This window comes from Phalaenopsis equestris, unplaced genomic scaffold (genome assembly GCF_001263595.1).
Source record: "Phalaenopsis equestris unplaced genomic scaffold, ASM126359v1 Scaffold000511, whole genome shotgun sequence".
NCBI lineage: Eukaryota > Viridiplantae > Streptophyta > Magnoliopsida > Asparagales > Orchidaceae > Phalaenopsis > Phalaenopsis equestris.
This window is the reverse complement of record NW_018164951.1, coordinates 3151322-3160848: the sequence shown is the minus strand read 5'-3', so window position 1 is coordinate 3160848 and position 9527 is coordinate 3151322. Positions and strand designations below refer to the sequence as shown.

Sequence of the window (9527 nt, the reverse complement as noted above, 5' to 3'; positions counted from 1 at the left end):
TTCTGGACGTGACCGCGTAGTCCGTTTCGTCATTCGGAGTCTTTTTCGACCATCGTGCCCAAAATGATAATTTGTATATTTTAAGCTCGCACGTGAAAACGTGGTGCAACGAGCGTCGTTTCCAAATGGAATCGACATTCCTGACTCACTCACGTGGTCCATTTCGTCATCCGAGGTCATCTGGATAATTTTTCCGACGAACGGGCCAATTTTAGTCAATTTCATGTGCGATGCGATAACTAATTTTCGTCGATCATAAGTGGACGCCCTACACCTATGACATCAAAAAAATTGATGCCAACATGACAATTCTTGTTTCTTTTTCTTTTCATGCAGCCAGATGCACCGTCAAGGATTTGAAGACCCGCTAAACTCTTCTCGGAGGACCTTATCATAAAGACATCTACTCTATCCTTTGTCCTCCATTGCCTCAGGTGCCTTCCAACAACTGCTCCCCACAAAGTCCATCTACGTCCAAATTCCCCACATTCTTTATGAACCCACTTCTATGTATTCCTTTCATCACTTCCACTACGCATAATTCCAATCCTTCTTACATTTGCCAAAAACAACCAATGTCTAACGTCTGCCAGCTACAATTGTTTGACGCTCGTTCTTCTAGCCTTCTTATTTTTCCTCATATTGGAAGTAAGATCAGATCTATCCCTCGCTATCTCCCAACTTTTGAAACTTCTCGTTAACTTTCATCACCTGATGATCACTCTAATACCATAAAATTCTTAATATATTAATGGGAGACATCTCTCACGGTTCAAACTATTAGATTGTACTATCATCATTCTTTGCTACATGTAAGTGTGTCTTCTAATTCCCTGACTGAACACTAATCGAATTGTTTCAATTAGGCTGCCCCATATTTTTTCCACTTTCGGATGTTTCACATAAAAAATTCTTGTCTCGTGTTATTCTACTTATACGCAGGTGCTGGATATTTAAATAATACTAATTTTTTTTACACAACAATACTAGATATCTTGCTTACCCTACTAGTAAAACTGATTGTGTAAAACCAAAGGTAATTGCTATGGCCCCCTGTTAATTATTATTTTGACAGAGCTTGTTGATAAACTCACCATTATGAATATATGGTTGACATTGTTATTATGTTGATTCCAGTCTTCTTTTTTATGTTTTAACAATTGTGTGTTGTGTGAGAGAGAATAGAGACATAATGGGAGATCATCTATATTGTGAGTCCTTAATCAAGTATTTTCCAGATGACCAATAACATCCAGAAGAGGTTTAAGGTTACATCAACGCAACTTTTATATCAGTCTTGCCTCTACCAGGCATTAACCCTGGTTAGTGCAGGGCCTTTTGTCGATTGGTTACTCACACATCAAAATGTTTTTGCTTTCAAATACACCCCTCAAGTTGTGGTAAGCGGCAAATATACCCAAGCATTTTATTTGCCCAAACTTCTTACATAATTAATGTGGGAATTTTTCTTGCAGATTTTTGTCGTTTTATCCTGTCTTATATCAGTTTCAGTCAACTTCAGTACATTCCTTGTGATTGGAAAGACTTCACCTGTCACCTATCAGGTGTTGGGTCATCTAAAAACTTGTCTTGTCTTAGCCTTTGGCTATGTTCTACTCCACGATCCATTCAGCTGGAGAAACATTTTGGGAATTTTGATTGCATTAATCGGAATGATCTTATATTCCTACAACTGTCATATTCATAACCAACAAAAGTTGGTTGAGCCGCCTGTTCTGATGTCACAGGTACAATTTTTTTCTTAGCGTTGCTTCTACCTCTTGTTGATTATCAAGCTTGCATTTCCTCTACTAGGTTTACTAAGATTGTGCCTTATTTAACTTATGTTTAGGGCAGCTTTCTTATTGTTTTACGTATCAAACTGACGTTTTATTTGGGAAACTACTTTTTTTTGCTGGTTTTTAGAAAATTTTGTGATTTGAAGTTACTTTTTTGCAACTAAATCTGTAATGTGTGGTGGATATAAGAATGTTATTTTCTAGTTTTTGAAAACAAAAAATAGGAAAATTGATATACATAGCACCCACTTCTCATTTATTTATATATCTCACACCTAAACTTTCATATTTATACATCAAATCTTTAATATCACATCAAAAGTTACGGTATTATCATTTGAAATCCATTTTAATGCATAGGTTTAAAGCACCAAAGGCCGTGTATGTAAATATAAAAGTTTAGGTGTGAAATATATAAATACATAAGAATTATATGCTGCTTATGTAAAATTCTTTCACAAATATATATATTCATAATTTTCACAGGAACTTTTTTAAAATTATTTTTACTACAACTTTATGCCCACCTTTTAGCAACTTGTAGCCGTAAAAAGCTACAGCGATCCCAAAAAGATTGAGACTCACTTTATGTTTATCAACTAAAAATTGATCATCGTGTCATCATCTATGGACTAGTTGAAATAAGCCTTCGCATTGGTGCAGGTGGCCAGAATTACTGACTGTGGGTGTTAAAATCATGCATACATATTTTTAATTAGCCATGTGAACATTACCAATTTTCAATTATTCTCTAAAGATGCAACTAATTGCAATGTAAGAAACACTCATGCTGAAAAAAAGTCATATTTTTTTTTTCAGGTAAAGGAAAACGATCCTCTAATCGATATAGAAGTTAGTGCTTCTACAATTAACGCTGTGCCTTTAACTGCAACTGAATGGAAACCAAATAAAGACCTGCAAGCATAAAGTCAGTAAATTCAAGTCCATATTTCCTTGTTTGTCCACACAACGCTTTCTGCTGTTTCTCGTCAACAAAACTTTTTCTCGAGAAGCATCTTCTTTCAACTCATAAGATTAGAACAGAAGTATTAAACTAAGTATGGGACAATTCTGTGAATCGCTGCCCCAAATACCAGCCAGCTCTGTTTGGATTTAGAAAAAAAAAACAATTTTGACGTCTATTTGTTGAGTATTTTAATTGAATGATGTAAATTAATTGTAATTCTGAATCTTCATTCTCCGTCAGGAAGAGAAAGGTACGACAAAGCATCTTCGTCAAGTTGAATTATTTTGCACAGATCTAGTTCATTGGTCCCTCTCTCTCGCTCTTTTGTGAAAAAAGGCAAAAAGCCCTGTTTCTTACGCCCAATAGACCCCGGTTTTGGGCAGGGGCCAGGTAACTTCACGGTGCTCAATGTGTCAGTGAGTGTGCAAGGGTTACGAAGGGCAGCGAATTGGTGTGCTTTGAGTTATTTTTTCTCAAATCTCTCTATATATTTTTATTTGGTTTTTTTATTTGTTCATTTTCAAGGGAAATATTTCTATGTTTGTTAATGAATCTATTGGAAAAGGGAATATCTTATGTTTTGATGTTGCTCTTACAATTTTTATGTGTTGGAGTTAGATGCATTGTTGTAATGTATTAGGGGTTTGATTCATTTCAGGGAAAAAATGTTAATATATGCTTGATTGATTTTCCTATTGTATAATTATGCTTTGTTTGAATGTACAAAGTAGACTCATTTACCAATAGCTTTCATTTATTTAATCTGCTTCAGAGATATAAAATACACTTTATATTCTTTTGAGATATTCTTTTTCCAAGTATCTAAATTTTATTAACTTCTTGATCATATAGGAGCTTCTTGTAAGAACTTTGATATATTTCTTTCCACTATAATAAACATGAAAATAATATGATATACATCTTTGTTAATCAAACATCCCAAAATCTTAATGATCTCATCACTAATATTCATTCATCTGTCATAGTATTCTCTTTGGTTCACATGAGTGCTTTTTAGTTGTGTTGAGTATTAAGGAGCCTCGTCCACGATTTGATTTGACAGTTTTGACATCTATAAAAATTAATTAAATGACATTTAATTCATTCCTTCTTTTATTTGATTCTCCTGCATCCTCCTGTTGGTGAATTAATAATTATGATTGCTTAATATTGCTTTTTCATATCTCCCGCCATTGCTTATTTTGGGAAGGTTGCTAATTAAAGGCTGCTTCTTTAATTATTTTCTGCTCTCTTCGTTATTCACAGCTGCTTCCTCCATGATTATTAGGCGTTGCCTTATTATGGGCAAAATTGAGCCAATAAAAGCAGAAGTAGGATTTGCATATGAAGCCTCTCCCTTGGTTTTCTCTTCTGCAATTGACCTTGGCTTACGAGGTAGAGCTTGGAATCACAAAGCTTGTATTTCCTGTGTTTCTTTTTCTGTGAGGTGGCTTACGGGTAGATAGGGAGAGAGAATAAGGTGAGGAGAGAGAGAGGAAGAGAGATAAGAGTTATTCTTGTAATTTTCGAGACATTCGACGATGTAATTCCTCTAGCTAATAAAATCACATATAGCTCTCTGGACGTATGCAATTCGTTGAATTACATAAATCAGTGTGTTTTTGTTTTGTTTTAGATTTGTTAATTTCTCATTTTAGTTTTACATTTTATTGTTGTTGTTTTTCACAACAATTGGTATCAGAGCTGTCGTTTCGGGTCTAAGATTGAACGATAGTCGGAGAAGAAGCGTTGGTATCAGGGATCGAGACGTTTAATAACAGATTTTGGTTACTGGAAAACGCAAATAGAGAACTGCCTCTATGAGAAGAAACTTCACATGCCATTACTGGAGAAGTGACCGGAAAAGATAGACGCGACTGAATGGAGTCTGTTGGCTTGACAGATTCTGGGGGTTATTCGATTAACCCTCTCGAGATCTATTGCCCACAACATAATCAAGGAAATGATTACTGCAGATTTTATGATAGTTTTATTAGGTATATATGAAAAGTTATCGACGAATAACTAGATGCATTTGATGAAAAAATTATTCAAATTGAAGATGGCGGAAAGTGTGTTTGTTACTCAACACCTGAATGATTTCAATACTATCACAAATCAATTGTTGTCTGTTGAAATTAATTTTTATTCTGAGATATATGCGTTGATATTATTGGTTTATTTGTCAAATAGTTGGGAAGCCATGAGGTTAAAAATTAGCAATTTAACAGGCAAATCTAAGCTGAAATATGATTATATTTGTGATTTGATTTTGGCTGATGAGGCGCGCAGGAAAGATTCTGACGAGATCTCAGGTTCGAGTTCGGCGCTGAATGTTGATTCTAGAAGGAGATCACAAGTTAGTGACTCAAACAGAGGAAGATTGAAATCAAAGCACGGAGACAAGAGTAAGTCAAAGTCTGATCAGCAAACAACCTGCTGGAATTGGGCAAGGCTGACCACATAAAAAAGAACTTCAAAAATTAAAAAAAGATGAAGAATAATTGTGCTAATGTTGTAACTGAAGAAGTACATGATGCATTATTGCTTATAGTTCGCAATTCTGTTGATGACTAGATACTGGATTCAGGGGTTTCCTTTCATACATCTTCCAACCTGGAGTTAATGTGAAACTATATTGTAGGTGGCTTTGAGAAGGTGTATCTTTCTGATGGAGAAGCTCTGAACATGGTGGGGATGAGAAACATTAATATTGCACTCTCTAACAAGAGCAAATGTACTTTGCAAAAGTTAGATACACTCTTGAGTTGAAGAAAAATTTCATTTCTATTAAACAACTCAATGAGGGTGCTCATACAATAGTGTTCTCAAAAAGCTCCTGGAATTTTACAAAAAGGGCACTGATATTGGCTCGGGGTAAGAGAACTAATACTCTATATGTGACTTCAGGTTTACTCAGGTTTGATCAGGTGAGTCGGAAGGGCATGAAAGAACTGAAGTCAGTTGATCTCGACATGTGTGAGAGTTGCATTATGAGGAAGCAGAATGTCAGTTTTGAAAGGTGGCAGAGCGTTAAAGGCTGGAAAACTAGATCTTGTACACATAAATGTGTTAGGACCTTCTTCAGTGGCATATCTTGGAGACTCTCGTTACTATGTCAGATTCATTGAGGACCACAGTAGAAATGTAAGGTTTGATGATCTACCAGATGTCACAGTGCAGATCTGTGATGAAAGTGATGAGGAGAGTGGGTCCAGGGCACCCATTCATATTATTTCGCTGTCAGCTTCCGAGCAGTCCACTCGTGCAGCTATAATTCACAAGTCAGTCAGGAATCAACGTTCTCCACAATGTTTCTCACCAACCTTGAATTACATTCTGCTGACGATGAAAAATTGAGCAAGAGAGAGCGGACTATGAAGGAGGAGATTGATTCTCTACTGGGAAATCAGAATTGGGAGTTGACATAACTTCCACTGGGGAAGAAGAAATTGCACAACAAGTGGGTGTTCCCGGTGAAGACCGCGTTTGATAGTCGTAAAATGTACAATGCTAGACCTATTGAAAACGGCTTTCAGCAGAGCATGATATTGCCCATACAGTGGAAGTTGTAAGCAGAAATATTAGTAAAACAAGAAAGAGTCTGAAGGTAAAAGGTTATGTTGACGCTTATATGTCGACTGAGGCTGTTACTCTTGAGAAGATAAAGTTGTGATCGACTTCAGTTAGTTTTCTAGCTTGAAGACAAGAGTTTTTAGTTGCAGGGGTGGATGATATCTCTTTTGGAGAAAAGGGCGACACAGCTAGTTGATGGAGCAGTTTGTGTCTCAGTCTCCAAGTGAGAGAATTGTTGAGTATTGTGGAGCCCAATCCATGATTCGATTTGACAGTTTCTACTTCTATGGAAGTTAATTAAATTACATTTAATTCCTTCTATTTGATTCTTCTGCTTTCCTCTTGTTGGTGAATTAAGCAAAGCAATAATTATGATTGCTTAATATTGCTTTTTCATATCTCCCGTCGTCGCTTCTTTTGGGAAGGCTCCTACTTAAAGGCAACTTTTTTAATTATTTCCTTCACTCTTTGTTATTCACAGCTACTTCCTCCATGATTATTTAACTTAGCCTTTCAAAGCTTATATTTTCTGTGTTTCTTTTTCTGTGAGGTGGCTTACAGGTAGATGGATAGAGAGAAGAAGGTGAGGATAGAGAGAAGAAGTTGAGGATAGAGAGAGGAAGAGAGATGAACTTATTCTTGGAATCGTCGAGGCAATCAACGGTGTAATTCCTCAAGCTAATAAAATCTTCTGCAGCTTCGTGGATGCAAGCAATTTGCTGAACCACATATATTTTTTTTTTCCGTTGTGTTTCAGATATTTGAATTTCTCGTTCCAGTTTTTCGCTTTATTACCGTCATTTTTCACATCATATTGTACGGGGGAAAAATGTTATTTATCCAGAAAGAGCTGCAAATCAGTTGTTTTTAAAATGCACAAACTCAACAGCCAGTCTAATTATCGCAACCAGCTGCTGACCAACAGTTTATCCAGATTAGCTGCTTATCGACAATGTTGATAAGCTACAGCTGCCCCAAACAAACCCTAAACCACCATAAACCTCACCACCCTCAATATTGACACCTTTACTATTATCTCCGCCCCCACTAGTCTCCCTAGAGTGGCAGGGTGACCACTAGCTAGCCACCCACTCCCATACCCAGAGCGCCTTTCTCTCCTGAAGTAAAGAATATTAGCTGAGGAATTTGCATACACGTAAAATCCTTATATAATTATGTTGTACTTCATTGTATCAAATGGTGTACAATATGATTGTTGATGAGTGCTAGAAAATTTGTGGCGGTTGAGTAATGAATCATCGTCTTAACGTTGCGCGAGAATTCAACACTATTAGATAAAAGAAAACAATCATTAGTGAAATTCCACTGGGTCTAACCAAGTTGTAAGATTTCGCTATAAGTTGATTATTACAGAGACATCTTGTCCCATAAACGGGAATGTGTTGCAAAGTCTTTTGAATTAAAACGTCGACATGTGGGTGAACTTGTTGTAAGGAACGGGCAGCGATCGATAACGATTGACGGTGGCCCACAAGTGGATGTCGATAGTGGTTAGCGGTGGTCGACAAATGTCAATAGTGGTCGACGACGGTTGACAGCGGCATGACTGTTGTTAAACTTCGGCTCCTTCTCAATGCTTCAAGCTCTACCTCAAGCCTCATGCTTTCACCCCATTCTCATGAGAGGGGTGGGGATTTTTTTATAGAGTTTTGGGTGTAATTAATGCATTAATATGAATCACTTTGATTGAACGGTCCAGAGAGGTTCCCTCGATTGGACGGTATTTGATGGACATTTGAGAACCTTAACGATGTCGAAATTGATCGATTTTGGGCTCATTGAATTTGTTTGGTCGAGACGCACAAATCAGCTATAAGCTCGCCAGATTGAACATTTGTTTGAGCTTTTCAATGTGTTTGTAAAACTTTTAAAAATTGTTTAATGACTTGATCTGAGCTTGATTTGACTCGAATTTAAATTTTTTTTGATTTTATTAGGTCTGTCTCGTCGATTCAATTAACTTGATTGTGAGTTTGCTGAAGTCGGAGCATTGATTGAGTCTGAACTGAAGTTTGAATGTTTTTTCTCACAAGATTGCCTCTAGATCGGTGTCATGCTTTGAAATTCGTGTCAGATGATGAAAAATTATTTACGACGTATCATTATTAATTATTTCAAGTTTTCAATCACAATTTATATGCCTACTTTAGACTCATTTGGAGTCGGATCAAATCACTTTTAATATTATTAGATCCGACAGTTAGTTTGATGATAGTTTTGTGAAATTGGAGTCCACATGTCCATGAAATCAACCTTAAAAGTTATTTGCATTACAATTAATGGATTTTCTATTAGAACTATTATTTAAATAGTAACTTTAAACATAAAATAAATAAGATTTGTAATTTGAATCGTTTTTATATATTGAGTCAATGGGCTGAAAAACATTAATTGTTGATTATATAACTAGAGAGCAATCCGATCAAAGATGTATTAAGAGTAGTGGATTTTGAGCTATTTCCTTATTAGTCTCTTTTAAGGGTTAGTAGCTCTACATAGATTTTAAATAACAATATTTATTTATTTTTTAATAGGACCATTTACATACATGATACTAAACTTTTATATTTATATGCATAAAATCCAAATCTTTAATATCATTTCAAATATATTAATATTATTTATTTTTAAAAAGTGAAATATAGCTTTCATGTATAAATTTATAATAATAAAATATTATAGGTTTAAATATGAAAGCTTTAATGGTAAGAAATGTAAATATATAATAATTATGTGGTACCTATGTAAATTTATCACTTTAATAGTCATATTTGAAATGCAAGTTAGCAACAAGTATATCCATCATTTAAATATTAAATTAATAATATTAGTAAATCAAAATAACAATAACATTGAAATTATAATTTAAATAAAAAATAATTAGTTTTGAATTAATGAATGAAACAAACAAAGATGAGAGGACGTGAAGCACTCTTATCCGGATTAACGTACCTGGTGCGCTTTAGGCTTTTAAGGCTGGTGTTGGACGTGAGAGGCAAAAAAATCTGAACTCTAGCATTCCTTTCCCATCTCAGCCGCCTTCCCATTTTCTTCCTCTGCAGAGGCGATTCCTCAGAGAGGCATGTCGAATAATTACGGATCTGACGGAGGGGACTTTCCTGCCGCACGTGGCGGCGGAGGCGGCGGCGGGGGCGGCGGGGGCG

At 35.8% G+C, this 9527-nt stretch overlaps 1 protein-coding gene across 3 annotated transcripts in view; it reads left to right on the top strand.

Annotated features, from left to right (window-relative positions):
• LOC110028325 (uncharacterized membrane protein At1g06890-like) overlaps window positions 1–9527 on the top strand; it is a 38955-nt gene that overhangs the window by 23661 nt on the left and 5767 nt on the right. For all 3 annotated transcript variants that reach the window (XM_020730138.1, XM_020730140.1, XM_020730137.1), the window contains 2 exons: window positions 1239–1400; window positions 1476–1748. In XM_020730138.1, the coding sequence (XP_020585797.1) occupies window positions 1239–1400; window positions 1476–1748 (435 nt within the window). The remainder of the gene's footprint in view (window positions 1–1238; window positions 1401–1475; window positions 1749–9527) is intronic.